General features: G+C 39.5%; 2 protein-coding genes across 3 annotated transcripts in view; one reads left to right on the forward strand and one right to left on the reverse strand.

Moving 5' to 3' along the window:
* Window positions 1-2,720: 2,720 nt before the first annotated feature.
* Window positions 2,721-3,523, forward strand: uts2a (urotensin 2, alpha). Its single transcript, XM_060894698.1, has 4 exons — window positions 2,721-2,858; window positions 3,001-3,105; window positions 3,217-3,260; window positions 3,371-3,523. Exons 1-4 carry the CDS (start codon window positions 2,753-2,755, stop codon window positions 3,482-3,484), a joined length of 369 nt encoding a protein of 122 aa, XP_060750681.1. The 5' UTR covers window positions 2,721-2,752; the 3' UTR covers window positions 3,485-3,523.
* Window positions 3,524-5,941: 2,418 nt separating this feature from the next.
* Window positions 5,942-23,795, reverse strand: part of camta1a (calmodulin binding transcription activator 1a) — a 313,886-nt gene continuing 296,032 nt past the window's right edge. For both annotated transcript variants that reach the window (XM_060894062.1, XM_060894063.1), the window contains 12 exons: window positions 22,610-22,785; window positions 22,325-22,521; window positions 21,380-21,458; window positions 20,931-21,267; window positions 20,153-20,655; window positions 18,789-18,967; window positions 15,610-15,847; window positions 14,945-15,016; window positions 14,781-14,801; window positions 14,470-14,669; window positions 13,280-13,354; window positions 5,942-10,426 (listed from right to left, as the gene is read on the reverse strand). In XM_060894062.1, the coding sequence (XP_060750045.1) occupies window positions 10,363-10,426; window positions 13,280-13,354; window positions 14,470-14,669; window positions 14,781-14,801; window positions 14,945-15,016; window positions 15,610-15,847; window positions 18,789-18,967; window positions 20,153-20,655; window positions 20,931-21,267; window positions 21,380-21,458; window positions 22,325-22,521; window positions 22,610-22,785 (2,141 nt within the window). In that variant the 3' untranslated portion in view covers window positions 5,942-10,362. The remainder of the gene's footprint in view (window positions 10,427-13,279; window positions 13,355-14,469; window positions 14,670-14,780; window positions 14,802-14,944; window positions 15,017-15,609; window positions 15,848-18,788; window positions 18,968-20,152; window positions 20,656-20,930; window positions 21,268-21,379; window positions 21,459-22,324; window positions 22,522-22,609; window positions 22,786-23,795) is intronic.

Consider the following 23,795-nt stretch of genomic DNA (forward strand, 5'->3'; position numbering starts at 1 on the left):
CATATATACTTATATACACACATACATGTACACACATATATACACATACACACACACATACATATACACACACACATACATATACACACACACACACGCACACACATATATACACACATACACACACACGCACACATACACACACATACATACATACACATACACGCACACACACACACACACACACACACACACACACACACACACACACACACACACACACACACACACACACACACCTAAATCAAAGCTTTTGATTTGTTTAAGTTTGTTTCTTTTAACATTTTTTCCCCATTAGTTTATTTTTTCCTGAATCATTTTTACCCTTAAAGTCTGGTTAAACTGTGAATAATTTGAACCTCTCAGGTACCTCAATGGCATGGAAAACATAACCCTAACATACCCTTATGCAAACTTTTCACTATGCTGAAATAATAATAATAATAATAATAATAATAATAATAATAATAATAATAATGCAAGTGTACAGTTTGTGTTCCTATTAGTTTCAGGCTATGAATCACAAGAGAATTACACACAGAGTAACACATACATTGTCCAGATAAGTAAACATTTCTATTTTCTATCTAACTTAACATTTTCACGATTTTTTTTCCCCCATAGATTTTCACAAATGTGAAGACAAACTTAAACATGTGGGTACTAGATACTACTAATTTCTACCACTAGATGGCAGTCTAGCTGTTGTTTTTAATAAATAAATACAGAGTATTTATTAATAAAATATACCTGTATTTAAATTACAATGGCAGTGTAGTGATGAAGTATGAAATGAGCAGTACAATGTTTTTTTCAAAAGTACGTATCAAGGACAGTTAATTGTTAAACTAGCAAATAAAACCAAAACAGGATTCATTTCACTATTATTAATGATTAATTATACTACTATTTATAAAGTAGGCATGTGGTAGACTAGTGTTTAAGGTGTTAGGCTACCAATCGGAAGGTTGTGAGTTCGATCCCAGGTCCACCAAGCTTCCACTGTGTGGCCCCTGAGCAAGGCCCTTAACCCTTGATGCTCAGTTGCTCTGGATAAGGGCATCTGCCAAATAATGTAAATGTAAATAAATACTCAAAATTACCCTGAATATATCTACAGGGTGGGGGGGCACGGTGGCTTAGTGGTTAGCACGTTCGCCTCATACCTCCAGGGTTGGGAGTTCGATTCCTGCCTCTGCCTTGTGTGTGTGGAGTTTGCATGTTCTCCCCGTGCCTCGGGGGTTTCCTCCGGGTACTCCGGTTTCCTCCCCCGGTCCAAAGGCATGCATGGTAGGTTGATTGGCAGTAGACGTAGTGTGTGATTGGGTGAGTGAATGAGAGTGTGTGTGCCCTGTGATGGGTTGGCACTCAGTTCCAGGGTGTATCCTGCCTTGATGCCCAATGACGCCTGAGATGACGATGACGCCACAGGCACACGTCGTGACCCGACGTAGTTCGGATAAGCGGTAGAAAATGAGTGAGTGAGAGTGATAGCTACAGGGTGAATGTGAATGCAGTGAATGATCAATGTGTTCATCATATGGGTTAAACTAACGTTTTTCTAAATTATTTATGCACTGATATGAACAAAATATATATAAGCATCACAAGGAATTGTGTTAAGTGCTATGCTGTTTTCCTTAATTTTTTAATAACTTTTCTTTCACTTAATAGCCTACACTTCCTAAAAAAGATTGTTACTTTATTCTCACTACACTTGCATACACAAGAACATGCTGTTGTTAGTAAGCCTTAGCTAAAATTTTAATAACAAGTTCCTTGGAGAAAGATGCAAAAGTGTACCATTAGTAACCATAATCGGTGTAATTTGAGGCAGAAATGTTTCTTTTTTGTATTATTACTTACAAACAAAGGTTTGTACTTTTCTATGTTAAGTGCAACTTACCTTTTAACAGAGTTAATAGTTAAATAAGTACACTTTACTTTTTCAAGTAAAGTATTTTGGTATTTTACCATTTCTGGAGGAAATATTATTATTATTATTATTATTATTATTATTATTATTATAATACCCTCAACTTGCCTATGTTAGTCTTTATCCCTTCAGTAGCAAATGTTATATAAATTAACAGACAAATGACACAAGCTCTTCTCTTCTACATACTAGCTTCTTATTGAGAGTATGCATATGCATAAATTAATTTATTATATGAAAAGGTAACAAAAAACCTGATACTAAGCTACAACGATACATGTGAATTAGCTTGGATTTTTATAAGAACCAATATTCATGTTCCAGCATAACCACAATTTAAACGATTCAATTTGTGGAGAAAATATTCTAATAAAAAATGTACTTTGTGATAAAGACAATATAAAATGTATTTTTGTCTACAGCATTCAAATGACAGCTATTGTAAACATGTCCATAGACAGCCTGGCCATTGTCTGACTAAGTGCATTGGTTGATAGAGGGACATTTGGACACCTGTGTCCCTCATTTTATGCATCTCTTAAAAAAAGAAACTGTCAACAGTGCCAGGCCTGGCGCACAGGACTCAAAACCTATCCTGATTTTACTGCCATGTTCATTGACGCAGGTGACGGACTCGAGTCTGATTCTAAATGCAAAAAGGCTTAATAAAACACTGGTGATTTACACATTCAACATGACGCTGAGAAGGGGGAAGTATATAAACTCAAGTTCCATCTTATTTGCTGCATTTCCACCATCTTTACTTGGCTCTGTGAGACAGCACAGCTTTAGGAGAAAAACAGTGTTGTAGTAAAGATGGTCTTCAACTTGATCTTGTCCTGGACTCTTCTCCTGCTTTCATTCGGCCCACTGCTGGCACACCCTGTCTCAGAAACAGCAGACATGTCTTACCCTGGAATTGGTAAGTGCAAGTTTTACAAATATGATCCTGTCCAAGCCAAAATGTGAAAAATTACTTTTTTATGCATTCACTTTTATATTCTGTTCTGAACTTCTAAACTTGTAGACTGTTGGAATGTTGCTTGTGTATGTTATTATTTTAGACTCAGCCGAAGAGGCAGGAGCAGTCGGTCCTGAGGACCTGGATTTGAGCAGCCTTCTCCAGAGGACAGCGGGCTTCAGTTACTCCCCACTGCTCTCTAAAGATGGTAAGACTGATAAACGTGAATTACCTTGTGAATGAATTTAACTTAGCGTTTAATACCTTTTAATTTATTGTCAATGTCAGTTCCAACATTTAATAAAACCTTTTTCCTAAGGTCTCAGAGTGTCTGGGTTGCTCCCTAAAGAAGCTCTAAAAGAGGTGAGATTAACTGTTTCATCTATTTTTCAAAGTTTCCAATCATCAATTAGTTTAACATTTATCTGCATAATAAAATTTATAAAACGTGCCAACAAATTAATTGCCTGCAGGTTCTGCTGGAGAAACCAGGCCATCTAAGCTCTCTGAATCATATACTTGGTATTAAGAGGCCATACAGAAAGAGGGGCAATGGAGCTGACTGCTTCTGGAAGTATTGCGTTTAATACTGAGATGGAAAATCGCATGCATGACTGAGAGACTGGGCTTGTTTTCAGATACTGTACCAATATAAATGAACATGTACACACACACACACACACACACACACACACACACACACACACACACACACACACACACACACACACAGATACAGCATTGATAAACACCCTCAAAATACATTCATGCTCTTGACTATCTGTTGTTCACACACTTGATGAGATACAATTGAAGCCTCTTAACCACAGGTATTGGGGTTGTTTATATTTTTGCACACCGCCATTTCTGTGATGTTCAAACCTTAAAAATGTTGTGTGATATTGATACACAGCACACAGTATCATTTTTTTTTTTTTTTTTTAGTAAATGCTGTAATAAGTACCTACTGACCATTAATAAACTGTTACATTAAAAAAAATGTATTTGATGGCCATTTGATTTATGTAGAAGAACATGTAGCTCTATAATACACAGTGCAGCGAATCTTATATCAAATCCTCAACAGGTCTGTTCCTGATCAGCAGTATAACATACATGAACATGGGAGAGAGGTGTTGCGTAGAGCCGAGGTCTAACTGAGATTTGAATAAACCTCACATCTATACCCATTGCTCGATGTTTATCAAATAATCTATAAGATAAGAACAACACAGAGCAAAGTTCAGATTGTGATATTTTTCCTGTCCTCTTAAAAAAAAAGATTTTTAATCCTTTTTTCTCAACTGACTTCTGGATTCACTTGAATCCCTGTTTATTCTCTGTTTTATCTGTTCAAAACTAAAGAAAACCTTTATTACCATCAGTAAAATAGGTTAGACTTGTTAATTAATTAACGCCTGAGCTCTGATAAAGGGCTTGAGAATAAATAACATGCATGAGAAGAGACGAGTTTAAGTAATTAAGTGCACACCTACAAGGTGCAAAAACAAGAAAAGTGTGTCTAATAAAATTGTCAGTAAGCTTACAGTGTGTACAACCACAAATATGCTGCAGCACCTGATACACTCATACCAGTGGTACTACGAACCAGGTCAGTTTTATTCCCCATTGATGGACAGAGCTACAAGTAGTTAATAAACTAACAATTAAGTGTTGTGTTATAATCAAAAAAATAAAACTAGACCTTTAAATAGCAAAACATAAAAATGCACTAAAATAAACACAATTGTTGCTGCATTGCATTTGTGTGTTAGTATAGTGACTGGTCATTTACACCTGGCTATCAACCTTTTCACAGTGATATACTGCTGTAGATCACAAATATGCAGCTTCTCCTTTTCTAGGTAAATTAGTTAGCTACAGTATATGGCCAAAAGTATGTAGACATCTGAATATCATGCCCATAGGATATGTGGCTTTTCCCCCAAACTTTTGCCACAAAGTTGGAAAGACACAGTCATCTAGAATGTCTTTGTATGACATTAACATGTCCCTTCAATGCAACTAAGGTCCTAACGTGTTCCAGCAAGACAATGCATCTGTGCACAAAGCAAAGTCCATTAAGATATGATTTGCAGTCTCGTTTGTTTCATTTTTGAAAGTTATAACTTAAAAAGGTGAAAATTTGCTGCATCACCTGTTATTGCTACAAAATTCTGACACTAGGAATTCCTTCCAAAAATGTTAGACAGACAATCTGCTTACAAAAAAACAATTATAACATATAAACAATTACACACGCCGCTTGTTTGTGTTCTCAACATGAAATTCCTCTTCTAGCTTCAGTCCTACTGAAACATTGAAACTTCCCACTAAAAGTTCGGTAATGATACAGACGTCGGCAGCTGACATGACAAATGATACCTTTTCATGAATATAACTTCTAACATGAAATATGGAAGCTTGACCGATAAAGGTGAAAACTAAGAAAGAAAGCTTATTTTAACAAATACATCTGTAACTGGAAAATACAAATGGACTTTCAGTAACTTCGGCTTGTCTTACACTTACACTTTCGCATTAATTCACAAGGTCCAGATATACAACTTCTCCCTTAACTGTAGGCTGTGATCACACTGATATGGACATGTGTGTGTGTGTGTTTGTGTGTGTGTGTATGTGCACTCATAAATAAAGCAAAAACTGTAGTATTAATACTGTCCACCAGAGGAGACAATTAAACAATAAAACTGTACAAGTTTTACTAAACACCTTACAGGCATAAAATGTTCATCAGTTTTCTATCTCACTCAAATCTTAATTCTGATTGTTTGCCCTATAGTCTGTAATATAAAAGTGGGCGGGACTTTGTAAAGCTCATTTTCACAATAGTAAATTAATCCAAAGTGAATCATGAGATTGTCTAACAACCAATCAGTTGAGGCACGATGATATATGTCCTTGTTTCTCCATGAAGACTCATTTAAACACACAGTTTTTTTTTTCATTTTCTCCCTTTTTATTATTTTACAGCAGAAAGAATATAAAGCATTCAGAAAACATCTTTCATATTTTAAGGGCAATTCAAAACATTTTGCATGGCTTCAGCAGCTGAGTTCTCTCTCTATTTTTTTTTTTTAACATATCCATCATTTCAGTGACGGTTTAACATGCAGTTACAAAAATAAAACTTACATTAGGGGAAGGGAGAAAAGAAAGGGGAAAAACATCTGTATTACACAAAGTTTTAAAAATAAATGAAAGGTTGAACAAATCGGGGGGAGGACAAAGGCTACATAGCAAGGAAAGACAGCTAGAGAGGAGAGAAAAAGAGCTCTATCACTAGTTACACATGCAAAGTGTCAAGGCCCCAGTGGCCTAGAATAAAAGCAGGGCCGCTATTTTTCTGGGTTTTTGGGAATGATGAAAACGTGCAGGTCTGTAAAAGATGTCCTATAACTGCTGTCCATAAACTAGGCCTACTGAACACTAATCTCACACCAGCCTATCGGCATTTGCATAAGTGTAAGTTTGCATGTGTCCAATTGTTTTTTTTTTTTTATTTGTTTTTGTTTTTTTTTAATCTCCATAAGATTCGCAGGTCTCAACTTCATAAAACATGTTTATTGCTCTATGTCCACAAGTGGAAAGTTTTGTGAGACAGATTTCGGCTCGGTTACCTCGATGTGCCTTTTATTGAGGATGGGTGCAGAAAAGGAGGAAAGGTAGTTTCAATAATGAATAAAGAATAACACTAACTCTAAGATAGATGCCTGTGAGCTGAACGTGAGACCATGTCTGGGCTGAGATGATCATCGGTAAGCATTTCAGGAGAACCTTACGCCCTGTGAGTCCATGGTCCATCTAACATCTCTCAAGCACCCTACAGCTCAAAAGTTGAAATAAAAGGGGAAATCTATTATATTAGAAATGAGGTCAATACTCTTATTTATTATTTATTATCTTGTACTTTTTTTTTTCTTTCAAAATTCATACTCTATATCTATCAATGGCAGTGTTTCAGTCTGAAATGTAAGCACATACAGGACTGTAGCTCACACACCAACAATTATAGCTCCACTACCCTGGGATGCCTTTCTTCCTACTGTCGCTTTTGTGTTTTGTTGGGGCTTTTTTCGGGAACAGTACATACTTCTATGGTACATAAAAACAAATCAGCTTTGTATGTTTCAATAAAAACGAACAGCATGGAATAATCAAAATCACAGTAAGTTGATCAGGACTCGGCTCTGGCTCATTTTCCCAGTAAGCAGCAGCTGATTCTCCAGTGACCTGCTCCACTTCCCCCTCCCCAGTTTTGGCACCCTGAGTAAAAATACAAAAAGTGAGGCTAACTTGTCACTAACGCTAGGAGATTCACTCTAGAGGTCGTGGTTATCCACTGCCTGCAAGTACAACGCACGTTCTGACCCGGTTTCGTATTTATATATGTATATATGTATATATAGGACACATCACTGTTATGTGCATGCGTAAAAGTGGCATGAAGATATGAATATCAACAGCTGATTTGTTGACGTGACTGAACGCAGTAAGAAACGAATTAAAACCTTGGTTGAGAAATGCGTGTGCCGCTCGAGTAAATGTGAATACTGATCAAACCTATACACTGAACGTCTCTCTTCTGCCCTCCGTTTGATTACCACTGTACCATCCAACCTTGTATGAGCTACTAAACCAGCATTGCTTTATAGAACATTATTTCTTCCTCAACTCTATCTGTCTAACAAATCTACAAAAATAAGCATGCTCTGGGTGTGCTTTAGTCACCCGGTTATCTATGTTTCCCATGCAAGCATAATAAGACCTTCTCATGTGGCTCCAGCAGTGCAATAGCAGACATCCTAAACTTCTTTCTTAATGAATGAATGAATGAATGAATGAATGAATGAATGAATGAATGCAAGGTAATAGCCACTGGACTGTGTGTGCAATCCTGACTGGCAGTTCCAACAGGCTTGAAATACTAACTGAGCTTTCTGCAATACAGAGCATACTGGAAGAAAACATTATCATACATAAAATAATCAGCATGACGGAATGTCACGTTTCCATTGTCCAAATATTCACTTCGTCCAGTTTGTTACATTGCATGCTGAGTGAAACTTGCTTTGATTAGGCACTTCCCACATGAACACTCTGAACAGTTCACACATTAAAAAATATTAAAAAAAACAAACAAACCAAGAAATCGACAACAAAATTTACACAGTTGTACTGTAGAAAACAAACCTCAATATGGCACCACTTAAACAGTGAATTTGAAATGAATGGAAAAGTAATAGACTCATGACCTTATTTAAAAATCAATTTGTGTGCCATTATTCTCATTTTCAGCTTATTTGAAGTGCTGCCTGTTTACGGTTTGGACCCTAATTAAACGCTCAGGAAGTGATGCGCCTCCAAAGCCACTAGAACAAGACATAAGCTACTTTACTGCCGAAATGTGCAAACAGCTGGCTCATTGCCAAAGCTCAACATCGGCCAAGCGTTTCTTCTCGTTATCCTGTTATATCGTTGTTATTAGCACCAAAATGTCCAGTCACGTCATGCAGGAAAGACTCGCCAGTCTTTAACTGTCACCGCTTTTTCCATCAGTGTTGCATGTTTAAATTGAAAAATGAGCAGCCTTTTAATATAATATAATATAATATATAACATGGTCGCTTTGTATACAGATGGTCGCAAACATAGATAAGATTGAAAATTTCTTTGTGTTTTGAATTTACAATATGAGAAACTATAGAAATGTTGGAGACTAAAAGTCTACTTATGAAATCCTCTCCTCTCTGTGGCACTTCTTGTATTCACTGGTCAGTGGGGATAAAGTGATGAAAGTTAATGTGCTCCCATTTCACTGCTTTGTCTTCTGCTCAGCGAGGATGAACCTATTATTTCTCATTAAGCAGTCAGCATTCACTTTACTTGGCACCAGTGGAGAAAAAGTCTCTTGGTAGCCCGTGATGAAACAGATGTAAACGTAACCATTGTCGTCTAATGATAATGCGTGTTGTTTTCGTCTACCTCATAAGTATGGTATTTTTCATATTTGCAGTAAGGTCATGCTTTAGCAAAATGTTCTTCTCAAGAACATTCAAAGTAAAATAAAATATTCTTATAGTGAAAGTTTTACAGAGCATAGCCACTAATGCTGTTTTTTTTTTTTAAATCATCTTTTTTTCTGTATCTTTGATTTTCATGCACGTAGCTCATCTTATCCCAGAGTATTTACAATATGTACAAACAATACAACCATACTTATTAGGCATTCAAACAAAACTATACAAATATTCAGATTTCGACTTCCTGTTTTGACCCCTTATAATGAATAAAATAATATATTTCTAAAATACAGTCCTGTTCAGATAAATGTTCTTACTTCACATACTGTTCCGTCGACTTTCTTTATGTACAGAAACCTTTCAGTCGTCAAAAATATGGATTTTTCCAACCCTTGCTGAAAGGACTTGCTTAGGGACCCTTCAGAGAATCTCTAAGATATCAAGGCAATGTCTGTGCGCTTTCCTTTAAAGGCCTAAAGAGCCAATGGAGGTCATTTTTGAACAGAATAAGAGCATAGTCAGTGACTACTACTAACCAAAACTAGGCAATATTTTTCTCCGAAAACATTTACATAATGAAAAGGTCCATAGCAAATCACCCAATAAGAATGTAATAATTTTCAGTACATTCACTGGGGGATAAAAATAAATTGATGCACACAGACATTTTTTTTTCCCAGAGAAATGGTTGTTTTATGTTTGCACTGATTTTGCACTGGCCCAATTCAACCACAGACTACTATAGGATTTAAAAGAATGAATAACATTCATTGAAATGTTAGAGATTCTTTTTTTAGCCTCACCACCACTTCAACATCCTGCTCTACCTTGTAACTAATATGATGGGCTCCTTACAATATAATTATATAAGAGAATTCTTCTTTCATATACTGGATGTAAATGGATTTTTTTTTTCTTCATATTTTTCATATGCCCTTCGCAATATTTCTACACGTTAGATTTGTCATTTAAACAATGTACTACGATTCCAGCCAGGTCCTGCCAGGTTTCCGCATTGGTTCCATATTTTTTTCCAGTCTTTCCACCTGTTCTTCATCTTCTCTCTGTGATTCTCTGAAGAGTCGCACTGTTCCAACATTCTGTCCTTTTTAATGCGCTTCAAAATAACAAACCAAATCCATGAAAAAGTGCAAAAAATGCCATGAAGCAAATGTTCTTCCTCCGATCACATCCTCGCTTTGAGTTTTTTTTTTTATTCCACTCTTAAAGTCAGCTCTTTCTCTTATAAAAGAAAGACAGAAGGAAGATAGAGATATGAAAAAGTGGTGTATAATAGCAGACGTCTGTGTAGTTCTGTATAGAGTCATACTCTTCCTGCTTGAATTCTTTTTTTTCCCCTCTTGTAAAAGATCTGGTTGAAACAGAAAAAAAAAACAGGTAAAGAAGTCTGGAGAGGGATGTCACATTGTGAGGGGGCTCTTCTGGATATTCTCATGTTCCCTGGCCTTTCTCAATTCTCTCACTCTGTAAAAAAAAAAAAAAAACAGACCCCAGGTTAACAGAGACAGGACAGAACGGAAAGTACAGCATTGTGATATGAGAGGAGACGTGTCAGTGGGACATGTCTAACACAGCACTCGTACTGGATTGCAGAGCAAAAAGTCCACAAAACTGGAAGTCTAAAACTGATGTATAAAGAACAGTTATTTTCAATAATAATAATAATAATAATAATAATAATAATAATAATAATAAAGTGACATATTCAGTTCAGACAATCTTTGGGAGCTTGTCCCATTTTTCCAAGCTTCACCTTGCAAATTTCCTCTCGAACCTGATATATGGGACATACTTAAAATAGTCTGCACACTTCATTTCATAGATCTAAAGTGAAAGTCCTCCTTTCCACCCGTCATTCATACCAAGATAAAGCTATCTGCTCTGATTTAAGCGCACAGCCAATTCCCCTCGGGTCTCACAAATAAACTGCATAATTTACTCCAACACTATGGGCTCGGCACGGAGCAGTTCTGCTGATCTTGTTAATAGTGGGATGATCTTTCAAAATACATCGATCATAAGAAAGAGAGAGAGAGAGAGAGAGAGAGAGAGAGAGAGAGATCCCACCGACACATACTGTAATAACACCTTATGAGTTGTTCATTAGCTAAAATACGGATGCTAGCCAGACAGCCAGCATATCACAGAGGAAGACTTCATGCCCCTTGATAATGACACATCACTCTCAGCATGCCTGTCAGAAAGCAAGGCCCATAATCATCCCATCATGCAACACAGGTAACAATTGTACACTCTTCATCGCTCATTCTTCATACATCCTTTCATCATAGCAGCACAGAGAAGAAGGCAGTCACATTTCTCATGGGGAAATAAGTGGGTGCTTATTTAGTGTGGTGGTGACACTGTGGTTAGTGGTTCTTATTCTAAGCCTCACGGTCCATCTGTGCTTCCAGTCGGCAGCTGTCATGCAAGCAGGCATCAAGCAACAGTGATGAAAAGAAAAGGTACAGAGGGAAAAATTAGAGAAACTAGAGAAAAGAATGCCAGAGTGAGATATATTTAGATAAATCAGAGGAAAGTGTCAGTTGTGAGAGAGAAAGAAAGCAGGAGTAGAGAGACTCAGAAAGTGAAAGAGAGAAAGAAAGAGAGGGGGGAGGACGGACTAGGTTGCTGAGGCTGCACTCACCCGCTTGAACAGTCTATGGTCCATCAAGGGGCTTCGCATTAACAGCAAAACAACACCACACAGCTATTAGCACATATTATGTAATGTAGTATGAAGTACAGGGAAAGAGAAAGAACCGAATGGAGAGGAATAAGGTAGGATGGGTGGGGGTTGTGATGGGTTGCTGTTCAATTGTGTCCAATCTTGTTTCATCAACTTCACACCATCTAAATCTTCTGTTTAATACTGTATGACTGTCCCTTGTTTCAATATGTTCCTCCATTTATAAAGTGCCAGATGATTGTAACACACTGTTATGGCACTAGTGGTAGGACTTGTGTCCTGTTTTTCAGTGATTCATGTGGCTACAGTAGGCAGCTACACCTTGGCTGGTGAACACTGTAGATAATTCTTTCAATCTGCGTGTGTCAGACACGCAGTGCAAATTCATAGCAAAAATAATTTAGGACAATTCCAAATACTTGTTTATGGATGGTTAATATAACATACAATGCAGATGTTCTATACAGTACAGTGAAAACGTCTGAGTCACCTACAAGGAAAGGAACATTACTACATATAAAAATACCATGAAGAGCAGAAAAATAAGCAATAAGCTAAACAAAGTCTTTAGTCGAAGTATTTGTAAGTGAACCTTTTGGATATTTTTTGTATTTGTAGCATCAATTTATACAGATTTGTGAAAAAAATTGCTTGGTACATTTTATTGAGCATCTTGGAGAATCTGCCAGTTTTCTAGAGATTATCACACTTCCTGCTTTTTTCACACAAATCCAAGCAGCCAAGTAGATTTTTTTATTTTTTTTTATTTTTTAAAGTTACTACAAAGTGGTGTGTTTCTTAATTTATTGCTTTCTTTACTAACACATGAACATTCGTCTGTAGCAGTTAATTCTTTGTTGGAAAATTGATCTTAATCTTATAATGTTAGTATCTAAGACAATTTTGTAGTCATAAAGTAATGGTTGTTCTCATTGGCTCACATTTCATTACAGTGGAATTCTTTTCTTTGTATATCCCAGCTTTTTTTGTTTAGAGGTTGGGGTCAAAGCACAGGATCAGCAATGGTTTGGAGCCCCTGGGGTGGGGAGAGCTAAAAGCCTTGCTCAGAGGCCCAGAAGTCGCAGCTTGGTGATTCTTCTGATCACCAACCCAAAGCCTTAACCATTTGAGCTACCAAAGCTAAGCGTGCCATGCTTATAAAAGGGCAATTTTGGTTATTATTTACAGCTACTGTGGTGACAATCTAGCTACTAGCTGCACTCAGAGAAATGTTGATGGAACAGCCTGTGCACAGAAATACACGAGATTTACTTCAGGAGAAGGAAAGATATGTAGATAGATCAGCTTTCATATGATGAAATTCAGTAGAAGTGTCATAAAGGTATTTTAAAGCAACCTTATTTCTTGGTCAATACTGGTTGATGGTAGAATGTGCCCATAATGATTAAAATGCAGATGTATCCCATCACTGCTTCTAATACTGTCTGGAATCTAGCCAAAATGCAAAATGAGTGTGTCGTGCTTATCAATAACACTATACAGATTGCAGAGTGATTTATTTAGCATATTTCCTCATGTTCCTCCTCTTGACATGATTTCTTGGCTGTGCCACTGATGTAGAGTGCAAGGTGCTACCACCAGGGGACAGCATGGCAGTGGAAGATTACCTGTGACGGCAGCGGCGGAGGTATCGCATGATCTTCCGGGCAGCCTGCTCCTGTCTCTTCGTAAGCAAACTACTTCTAAAACAAACAAAAAATACAATGACCAAAACAAAAACAGTAACCCTTAAGCTAAAAAAAATGCATATTAGAATCATATGATTCCAAAAGCAAGCAAATCTTATACTGCATCTGTACCTAGGTTCCTGAACCTAGTCCTGGTTTAATCCTTCTCCTGAACACTTTTAGTGTTTACCACTGGCGCTTTCAACTAATTAGCTGATTAACATCCCTTCCTAACCTTGTACTTCAAGACAAAACCTGGGAAATTCATTCATTCATTCATTCATTTTCTACCGCTTATTCGAACTACCTCGGGTCACAGGGAGCCTGTGCCTATCTCAGGCGTCATCGGGCATCAAGGCAGGATACACCCTGGACGGAGTGCCAACCCATCGCAGGGCACACACACACACTCTCATTCACTCACGCAATCACACACTACGGACAATTTTCCAGAGATGCCAATCAACCTACCATGCATGTCTTTGGACCGGGGCAGGAAACCGGAGTATCCGGAGGAAACCCCCGAGGCATGGGGAGAACATGCAAACTCCACACACACAAGGCAGAGGAGGGAATCGAACCCCCAACCCTGGAGGTGTGAGGCAAACGTGCTAACCACTAAGCCACTGTAACCCCACCTGGGAAATTATGCTAAGCAAATGGTTAGGTTTAGGTGTTAGGGTTAGTTATATACATTTGTAATTGTTTCCTTTTCAGTCTAAGGTTTTAGGCAAACAAAGTTAACTATTGACATTTGGATTTGATGGATCACTTGTCAGTGCTTCTAGTGCATAAATTAGTGGGATAAAAAAAGAGTGCATGGAATTGGTGCAGGATAAGAAAAGCCAAAGAAAGCATCAAGGAACAGTCTTGAAAGAGCACACCCATGCTCAGCTTCTGCCCAACTCCTTTGCCTAGCTGTATATTTCCAAGCAAACTGGTCAAGCAAAGTGAGCAGTCCATTTCTACAAATTTACAGTTAATTATCTTTGGGTAGCTTCCCAAAGCACATATTTTCACTATACTTTTAGTTTTCAACACAAAGTGATCCTCAGTCTTTCCAGTTAGGTGCTGTTCTTCAAAGTCACCTTAGTGTGTCAGGGCCCAAAGCAAAAAATGAAAGTGTCTACCTGAGCTTGTGCTGCACCAGGGCTGAAGTGGCTGTGCGTCTGTGAGGCCGGAGCTGCCGGAACTCTCTGTAGCTGCGGTAGTATTGCTGGATCAGCACAGCTGCCCGTCGACTCTGCTGGAACTTTTTCTGCACATGGTAACTCCGAAACTTACTCTGGATGAGGATGGCAGCCTGCGTCATCTTCTTATAAAGTGCATACTGCCACAGAACAGAAGGATTACACAGTCAGTGTGGAGGACAGGGTGAAACCTTTCTCGCAGATTATTTATAGTGATGTCTAGTGTTCTTCTGTATGGAGGAGTTTGTTACCTTCAATGCTATCCATGTTAGCTTAGAAAAAAAACAACAACAGAAAATTAGCCTGAGATTAGATATAGATGGACTTGAGGATATTTGTGATGATGTGATGAAGTTTTCCTGTATGTAGGTTTGCATGTTTTTTACACGTGACAGTTAGCAGTGACATAGCTTACCTGTTTGTATTTTCTGTAACAGCGCTGAATGACAGCAGCTGCAACTTCCTGCTGCTCGCGCAGTGGCCGTTCCTGCAGGAGAGCAGAGCAGGTGATTAGAGCTGAGAATGGTCCATTGCCTGCAGGCAGAGACAGGCACTGTACCACTACGTGAGACAGGGAGAGAGATAGGGGAGAAGGAAGAAAATGGAGACAGAGAGAGCGAGAGAGAGAGAGAGAGAGAGAGAGAGAGAGAGAGAGAGAGAGAGCAGCAGGAGGGAAGCAGGTGCAGTAGGCATAGGGTGAGGGTCGAGTTAACCACAATCCCACTGCTCTGTTTCAGCTGCCAGAACTGACTGAGCAGCATGTGTGTGTTTGTGCCAGGAGCCCATGTGTGCAATGGAAAATCATTACAGGCAACCACAGGAGCCAGCACACTTCATGTACATGGAGATACAGAGACAGAAAGACAAAAAGATTGCAATGCATATTCATATGCTCCTATAAGCCAGGCCATGCGCTGCTTTCGCGACCTTTCCATGCTTAAGTCACAGGGACATGAACCTGTTAAGAAAACGACTAACTAAACAGCAGATATTGGATAAAAGGACGATGATGCAGGACTGCTTGTCAAAACCTCACCTATCAATTCCCAGCACTGATATGTTACACAAATGGACGTGTACCTTGTACTTGCGGAAGGCGCTCTGTACCAGCCGAGCTGCCTCGTACAGCTCCCTCTGCTCCAGGTCGGTAAGGGTGAGCTGTGACAGCTCGCGCTCCATCTTGCTGTTGGAAGCATTCAGGAACTCGGTCCAGTTGGCCGGGGAGGGCAGACCAGCCTTCTCAAATGGACTGTCAGACTGAGGGGAACCGTCTGGACTCAGGCCCGGGTTGGGGGTAAGAGGTTCGCTATATAGAGACCTACACACCCACACACACAGGCATAGATTAATGGATTTTATTTCACATTGTTTGTCATAAATTATGTCCCACAATTTACAGTTTCAGTTGTGTAACTACATTTAAACAACATCTATCATAAAAGTGACATTTCCAGGAAGCACTTATTGGAGTTCCTCTTTTTCTGTGGTTGAATTTCAAATTGAGTTCTTCTCCATTCTGGACCAGCAGGGCAGTTTCATTCCAGAACTAATGAACTTTTTTGTGTGCTAATTTCCTTATTTTTATTGCTCCTGTGGCCGTATGTGTAGTAAAATACAAAAAAGCCCATCTTTCTCATTCCCCTCTTGTAGAGGAAGCAGAATCAAGACATTGGTAACTGATTCAAAAGATCTCATGGATATGGTCAAATTTGTACAAGGAGATTTGCCCAGTGACTCAGGGGCAGACACAATTTGTATTGTATATTAAAGTAATTAAAATCATTACATTCTAACTTATTCATCCATGTTGGAGATTTACAGTAATTGGCATATTAACATAACTGCGGTTTCATTAGCATATGACCAATGGCTAGATTAACTGGTAGCAAAGCATCTTATACAAGAACTAAAATGGCCGCACCCTAACTTCAGCATAATTTCAACTGAGAAAAGAGAAGGATATGAAAGAACTGCATTCTGTTCATCAGAAATGCAGTGTGGAGTAAACTGGACAATTGCTGTGACTGCATGGCCTGCAAGGAAAAGGAAAGACGAGCTCCACTGTGGTCCAATCGAAGGAAAAACTGTAGCTAACAGAGTGAAGTGCAGAGTTCAGTAGAGCACAGCACAGTTGCTTTAAATATGTATGGAGACAAACCTTTATGCTAACAGTGCTAACAGCACTAGCAGTGCTTATGGCAGCATGCATGTGGGGTGTGTCAGAGTGGAAACGTTTTCATCACAACGTGAGGAAGGCTTTCAGGAGATCAAACATCAATAAGGCAGCAGGTCCAGACGGCATCTCAGGTTGGGTTCTTTGACCCTGCTCTGTCCAGTTAGCACTTGTGTTCAGTCACTTAATCAACCTCTGCCTGGCACAAGAAGTAATTCCCACATGCTTTAAACAGTCCATTATTGTTCCTGTCCTGTAGAAAACCTTAGCTCGCCTGCCTCAGTGATTACTGCACCGTAGCCCTGACCTCAGTTGTGATGAAGTGCTCTGAAAGGCTGGACAGAGGCTCTTCAATCCCTGACACCCTGGATACAGTTCAAATGCCAATTTTATCGTTCAACTGATGAGTCCTTCACACACCTCCTACACATAGCTCTGAGCCATCTGGACACCAGGAAGGAAAATTATGTTAAAATGCTCTATGCTGAATACAGATCAGAATTTAACACTATTATTCCATCCAAACTTACAACCAAGTAACATAGGTCAGTAACTTAACCTAGTAACTTAGGTCAGTGGATTTCCATCTCCATGACAGGCAAAACTACAAGAAGTAAAGTTGTAAAAATAAGACACCACCAAATCAAGTGCCTGATATGTGTTTTAATGCATTTAAACTAGTAAGTGGCTGGATTATTATCGAGTGCAGCAGTTCCATAAAGGAGCTGTTACATGCTTTCTTGGATGCGCCACATCAGTAGAATGACATCAATTCAAATACAATTTGAACTTTGGGCTGGCTTTCGGGACGTGCGAGACGGCATAGAGCCACTGCAACAACAAGGCCTGTGTGCACTTCCTCATGTAGATGATTTGCAGCTATGCTGACAGTATCAGAATCAAGTGACGAGACAAACAGCTGAACAGTGAAAGAAATATGAGCAATGACCCTGAGATGGTAGTCCAATGTTTCTTTCCTTTAAAGCATGCCCTTAGGAGTTCTCACCAAAGTTCGTCAGCATATAAATGTCCTCGTAAAATAAAAGCTGTATGGGGAGTGCTGTAATATTTTTAGGAACTCCTAAAGGGGTCACATGTATTTAAGATGCAGAGAGACAAGGCTACAATGGTGTTTATAATCAACCTTCTTGAAACGGTTAGATGCACGCCTTCGGTTTTGGTCGGCTTCCTACCTACCAGGCTGCTGCAATCAGACAACAGATGCACTGTCTCACAGCATGCCTGTCTAGATGTTAGTGAATTCTCAGAGAGGAGTTTCACAACACCTGGAAATCCAGACAGTCACCCCAAAGTTCAGTGTGATTCATGAACCGGATGGATGAAGACAGACATTCAAAACCAGGATGTGCTCCTAATAAACTGGGGAAATTTAAGACTGTAAACCTTTCCATCTTTGTTACTGTTAGTGATGACAATGCACTATATAAAACAATCTGTGTGCAACAACCGGCATTGTTTTTTATAGCCCCATTCTGGCCAAACAGACCGACAGTGTTAAAGCAGCAGAAGTAAGACAAAAGTGCACGACAAGAAGACAATATTGCAGTAAAGGAATGTTTAAATAAGTTAAAAATTGCATTGATGAGAATGACAAAACAGGAGCTGCTATACACAGTGGATCATGAGGTGCCAAATTTACTATTAATACTATCAGTACTTGGCAAGGAAACCAGTAGGAACCAGTAGGTTTCAGAAGGAAAATGCACTGGTAGTCCTATGTATAGTAAACATGCATTGCATATGTTGTTAACAGAAAGCCATTAATAATTTGGTCCAAATGAGCATTGAGGCTTATACAAATAATAAAAAAACAATTTTGCATGTTGGAGCTGTTAACCTGTGCATTGCTTATGTAAATTAAGTGTAACGTTAATATTTGTAAGAGAACCATACCTTTGGGTACATAAATAAAAAAAGCAATTTGAAACATAAAATAAAGTTATGACATTGACCAACACTTTTATGTGATTAAATCGACCTAATTATACGTCAGACCCTATTATTTAGATTCATTTATTGTGATAAAACCTGTGATGAACCCATTTTTTCTCCAAAGACTTCTCACCTCAGATGGATGATGCTGGGCAGCTGCTCCACATCTCCCAGGTAAGTAGCTAGCCAGCTCATCGTGCTGCTCAGGCCACTACTGTCCAGAGGAACAGACTCCACAGCTGAGAAGTTCTCCCTCTTAATGCGCTCTGGCGTCGCTTCGATTATGTGCTCCGCCAAGGTCATCATGTTCGCCTGGTAGCAGCAAACAAACACACAGGTGAACTGTAGAATCCATGAGACTAAATACCAACTTAATGGACTTTTACTTTTTATGTCATATGATATAATTGTATAAAGAAGTGGTTTGACATTTCCAGGCCCTCTACTGGCAGTGAAATGAATTGCAGTTGCAATAAACACTGCAATACTGACAAAAATTTTCCATTCCTTGAATCTACCCCACCCTCTCTGTTGAAACAACTTCACATGCTGCCTTTTAAGAGTAAAACAGCAGAGCTGAACAGCTGTTTCCGCAGGGGGAATGAAAAATTGCAAACAAAAGACTCAAATGAAGAAAAATCACCATTTTATGCCAATATACTGAAACGACAGTTTTCTAAAATATCTAGACTATTGAAGGTCTATTTACATTTGGAATGACAAATTCTCGCTCGAAAATAAAAGTCTTGGACCATTCACTTAAAATATCCATGTATGAAACTGAATGAGATATTATTTGATTGATTTATTAGTCTAGAAACCTACAGCAGTGTTTCCCAATAAGCAGTGGTAAAGTAGAATCCCTGTGAATACTGTAGCTAATATTAATGATCCAAAGAATCATCGATGAGGCTTTTTTTCTGAGAGTTACACCATGTGCTCGTAACACACATTTTAATTAGTACAGATCACTTTGTGCGTTGCTGTTGTGGCGGCTTTCAGTAATGAATAACCTTTGTGAAATAACAAAGTATCACCCATTCACGCATGCGAAAATGTGTCACTGCCACTGCTGCTTTTAGGAATTAATAACCTTTGAAAAATAACACACACTCACGCATACACAAACTAACACATAGCCACACACTCCTAAATCAATGTAACTCTAGTGCCACCACTGTGTTTGCTCTACACGACTGCCCTTATTCCCTCCTCCTTTCTCCAGCTCCGAGTGACAGAGATGAATGGAATTGGAGGAGCTCTTGGCCCTGAGGGTAGATCAATCGCTGGAGTTTATTATGTGGTGATACAGGTCTGAGGCAGTATGCAAGGCCAGACTGACTGTTCTCTAATGCCGCCTTAGGCACATTAACACGATGGATGGGCAATCTATTGACTTAGTTTTCTAAGCGTGAGGCTTTATTTAGATAAAATCATATACATCCCTAGAGTTGTGGACCAGACAAGTGTGAGTAGAAACCACAAATCCTCATTTACCTGCAAGTCTTCCATGTGTGAAAGACAGTCCTGGTTCTCCAAGTCCTCTTTATAGGTGAGCAGCTCGGTGTCTACTATCTCTCTGTCCGTCATGGTCATCATGCTAAGGTTCTCTCCTCGCTGACGCAGCCTGGATGCTAGCTTCTCCTTCCCTATGCTGCTTCCTCCACCTCCTCCTGATACTTTTCTGTACACCTCCCTGGAGCTCCACTTATGTCCCCCTGTGCGAAAGGAGCTCAGTTTGGCCTGTGAGATGCCACTGGTCTTGGTGCCTTCAGCAGTTGAATTTTGATCTGCACTGGGTGTATCTGAAGGGAGTGTGTTTGGGCTGGGGGAGAGCTTGTGGAGCTGCTGGTGCTCTAGGCTCAAGGGAACCGAGACAGCTTTATTCGGCCGCGTCTGAGCCACTTCTGGGTTCGGTTTGTGTTTCTTAGCTGCAGGGAGATCCCGTTGACACTCACTGCTGTAGTAGCTGGAGGGCTCGGATCTGGGGCGTCTTAAATCTAGACATGAAAAGAAAGCAGAGGAAAAAAACGAAATGAACTCCATCAGGAGTGGATCATCTTTCAATTAAATTTGCTCTCTGATCTCTGCGGTGCTATTAAAGCTAATCCCAGGAAATGGGCTGTTAAAATTAGATTGTGCTACAAGTACCGTTCACCAAAGTGCTGCAATAATACACTAGCCACTGTTCTGCTGTCAGGACCTTCTTAGAATGGATCCTGTTTAACACTCCTAAAGCTTGTTGTGTTTTCTGTGGGTCATTTTCTGCACTCACCAGAAGTGATGTTGCTGGAGGGATTGGTGGTAGCAGTGACGGGTGGAATGCCCTTGTGGCTGCTGGGGGCCACCATGCCGTCATTGGTCCAGCTGACAATCCAGCTGTCAGAGGAGGGAGCATCAGGATTAGAAGAGAAGGTCATGTGGGTGGAGGGAGGCTGCTGCTGCTCCTCTCTCTGAAGCTGCTCCAGACACTCAGCCAGTTTGGTGTGTCCTCGAGAGCGGGCGATGGACAGAGGCAGGCGGCCCAGAGAGTCTGGGATTGTCAGAGCTCTGCGGTCCCATTTGTACAGTACCACGGCTGCTTCGAGGTGACCCAGAGCACAGGCCCACATCTACAGAGGAGGAGCAAGGAATAATATAGACATCAGGGAGATCATAACCTAAAATGTCATCCATGTTATTAAAATTCAGTGCTTGTTATAAGAACCAGATAATTTTTTTTACCAATGGTGTACAAGAGAAGTGGTCAACGTTAAGTGGGTCCACCTCAAGCTCCAGATCAATGCTGTCTGCATGCTTAGCACTAGACAAAAAAAATAAATAATCAGTTAGTTTACATGAAAGAAAAGAAAGAAGGTTGAAAGAAGTTTCATTCATCTTCACTAAGTGCTTAATATTGGACATGTTCATGGTGGATCCTATTCTGGGAACACTGCATGGATGAGATGCCTGTCCACTGACAGGCACCATAAATACTCATTCACACTAGAGACAATGTAGCATATCTAACCTATCTAACATACTGGCATGTTTTTGGGAGGTAAGAGGATAGCAGTAATCAGAAAACCCTGAGGAAATCAAATCTGAGAACATTTGGAACTCCAAACCGACAGCAATTAAAACAGTGTGCTGCAACTACTACTTTGCACCACTGACTTACCCTGTTCTGTAATCATTCCTATTGTCTGTATAAGATGTATAAGATGTATAAGATGTATAAGGAAACCTACATATTTTATTATATTTCTATGATTAAAGAGGGCCAATAGTCAATAGTCTGCCAAGAACTGCAGTAGTCTGATCTGTACTGTTTGTTGTTGTGTGTTTGGGGTTGTATGGATTCTGCTGCCTGTGAAACAAATTACCCCTCGGGGATAATAAAGTTGACCTAACCTAACCTAAGAATTGCTTGAAATTTTACTATTACAAAAAGGAAATTCATTTTGTTAGTTTGCTCTGGTACATGCTGACATTTTCAGCAAATATAACTACAGTATAAGCCCTAGACCTAAATAGAGTAAAAATTAAGATATGTCCATCCATATTTTCATCAATCAATTAGAAAATTAGTTACAAGCAAGACTAAATATACAGTAATTACATATACACACACACTCTTCTCTTTCTGACACACTCAAACTTGTTCCCCAGTTGTGGGACATGACTCACCGCCACTTGATGAGAGTTTTGATGAGGGTGGCGTAGCCTTGTCCAGCAGCAAGGTGCAGCAGGGTCATTCCCCGAAAGGTTTTAGAGTGGATGAGGTGTTTGGATTTGGCCCAGCACGCACGGTTCATCATCTTCTCACACACGACCACCACACGGCTCTCAAACGAGCTGCCCGCCTGTCCCTGGCCTGACAGACACTGTGGACATAAGGCACGTACAGTTTAGAGCGGACGCTTAAGAAAGCATCTGATTGATTAAAGCCCAATTGTTCATCAGTGACAGTACTTGAGACTGGCTGCTACTGCTGTTGCCTCCATTTCCACCTCCCCCTGTTCCTCCTCCTGCTCCTGCTCCTCCAGCTGCTCCGTTGCTTTGCTGCTGCTGCTGCTGGCCAGCCATCTCAGCCATCCGGCGCTCCATCTGCTCCAGGCGCTCCAGAATGGACATTCTGAACTGGTTATCTACAAGACAACAACGTTCATGTTTAACAACTGCACTGACTGGGAGAAAAAATTCAACACTTCATCAATCTTGTAAATGGGCTCACTGGATTTTAGAAAGACAACACAATAATACTTTACCAGGAGCTGATGACCACAGAGTGCAGCCATTACAGTAAACCACAAAGGTTAAAGGAAGAATAACCATTTCACTTGACACAAAGAATAAAACAAGCCCGTAAAACTGTGCACCAAGTGCATGTGGTTTACAGCTGATATATACTACTACATTAAGTACTAAAGTACTTACTGTACATTCTATAAAACTGCTATAGAAATCAAGTAGCAAGATGAAGTTAAGGCAACAGAAAATCTCAATTTCAATGTCCTGCTCTTAATACCAAACTGTTTCATTCAACGCTAGTCTCTTGTACAGTACATCCTGTGCCTTGTGTGAAAAAAACATGGTGGCTTGCAGTACCAATGTTATTTGCATGTCATCAGGATTCTGGAACATTAATTTGTTTGTTCATTCCATCGTTTTCCATCACCACTTCTCTATTTTAGATCTGTGTTGAATTTCAAAGTGAATTCAAGAAGCACCTGGTGCATGCAAAGTCATTATTCACAGGCACCCTTGCCATTAAGAGACTAATCGTAATATGAATCATTTCTGGAGGGGGAAAGAAACCCACATGGATGGTGGGAATAATTTGGAATTAAACTTGGCTTCCTGGAGCTATGAGACGCTATCACTACCTGCTGCACCACTGTGTCATTGTAACACATTTCTGCAATTAGCAAACTGAATAAAACATTTAAAATGAATATTAGTGAGCTTTAACACATTTTTCATTACCACACCATCTGCAACCAAATACAAAAAAAGGCACCTATGGTAGAGTGCTGAATGTAAAACGTAGAATAATCTTATATTGCTGTAGATCTCCATAATTCTGTCCACTGTATATAGGAAATCCTGACTTCAGATGAGAGCAGAGCATTGATCCAGTCTGGCCTGTGTTCACAGT

Source organism: Tachysurus vachellii, chromosome 19 (genome assembly GCF_030014155.1).
Source record: "Tachysurus vachellii isolate PV-2020 chromosome 19, HZAU_Pvac_v1, whole genome shotgun sequence".
NCBI classification, from domain to species: Eukaryota; Metazoa; Chordata; class Actinopteri; order Siluriformes; family Bagridae; genus Tachysurus; species Tachysurus vachellii.

Bases quoted from the DNA above. Each gene is read 5' to 3' on its own strand.
- uts2a (XM_060894698.1), top strand. From the start codon at position 2,753: ATGGTCTTCAACTTGATCTTGTCCTGGACTCTTCTCCTGCTTTCATTC. The intron at 2,859-3,000 runs GTAAGTGCAAGT...TTATTATTTTAG, and splicing joins CATGTCTTACCCTGGAATTG to ACTCAGCCGAAGAGGCAGGA. The intron at 3,106-3,216 runs GTAAGACTGATA...CTTTTTCCTAAG, and splicing joins CCCACTGCTCTCTAAAGATG to GTCTCAGAGTGTCTGGGTTG.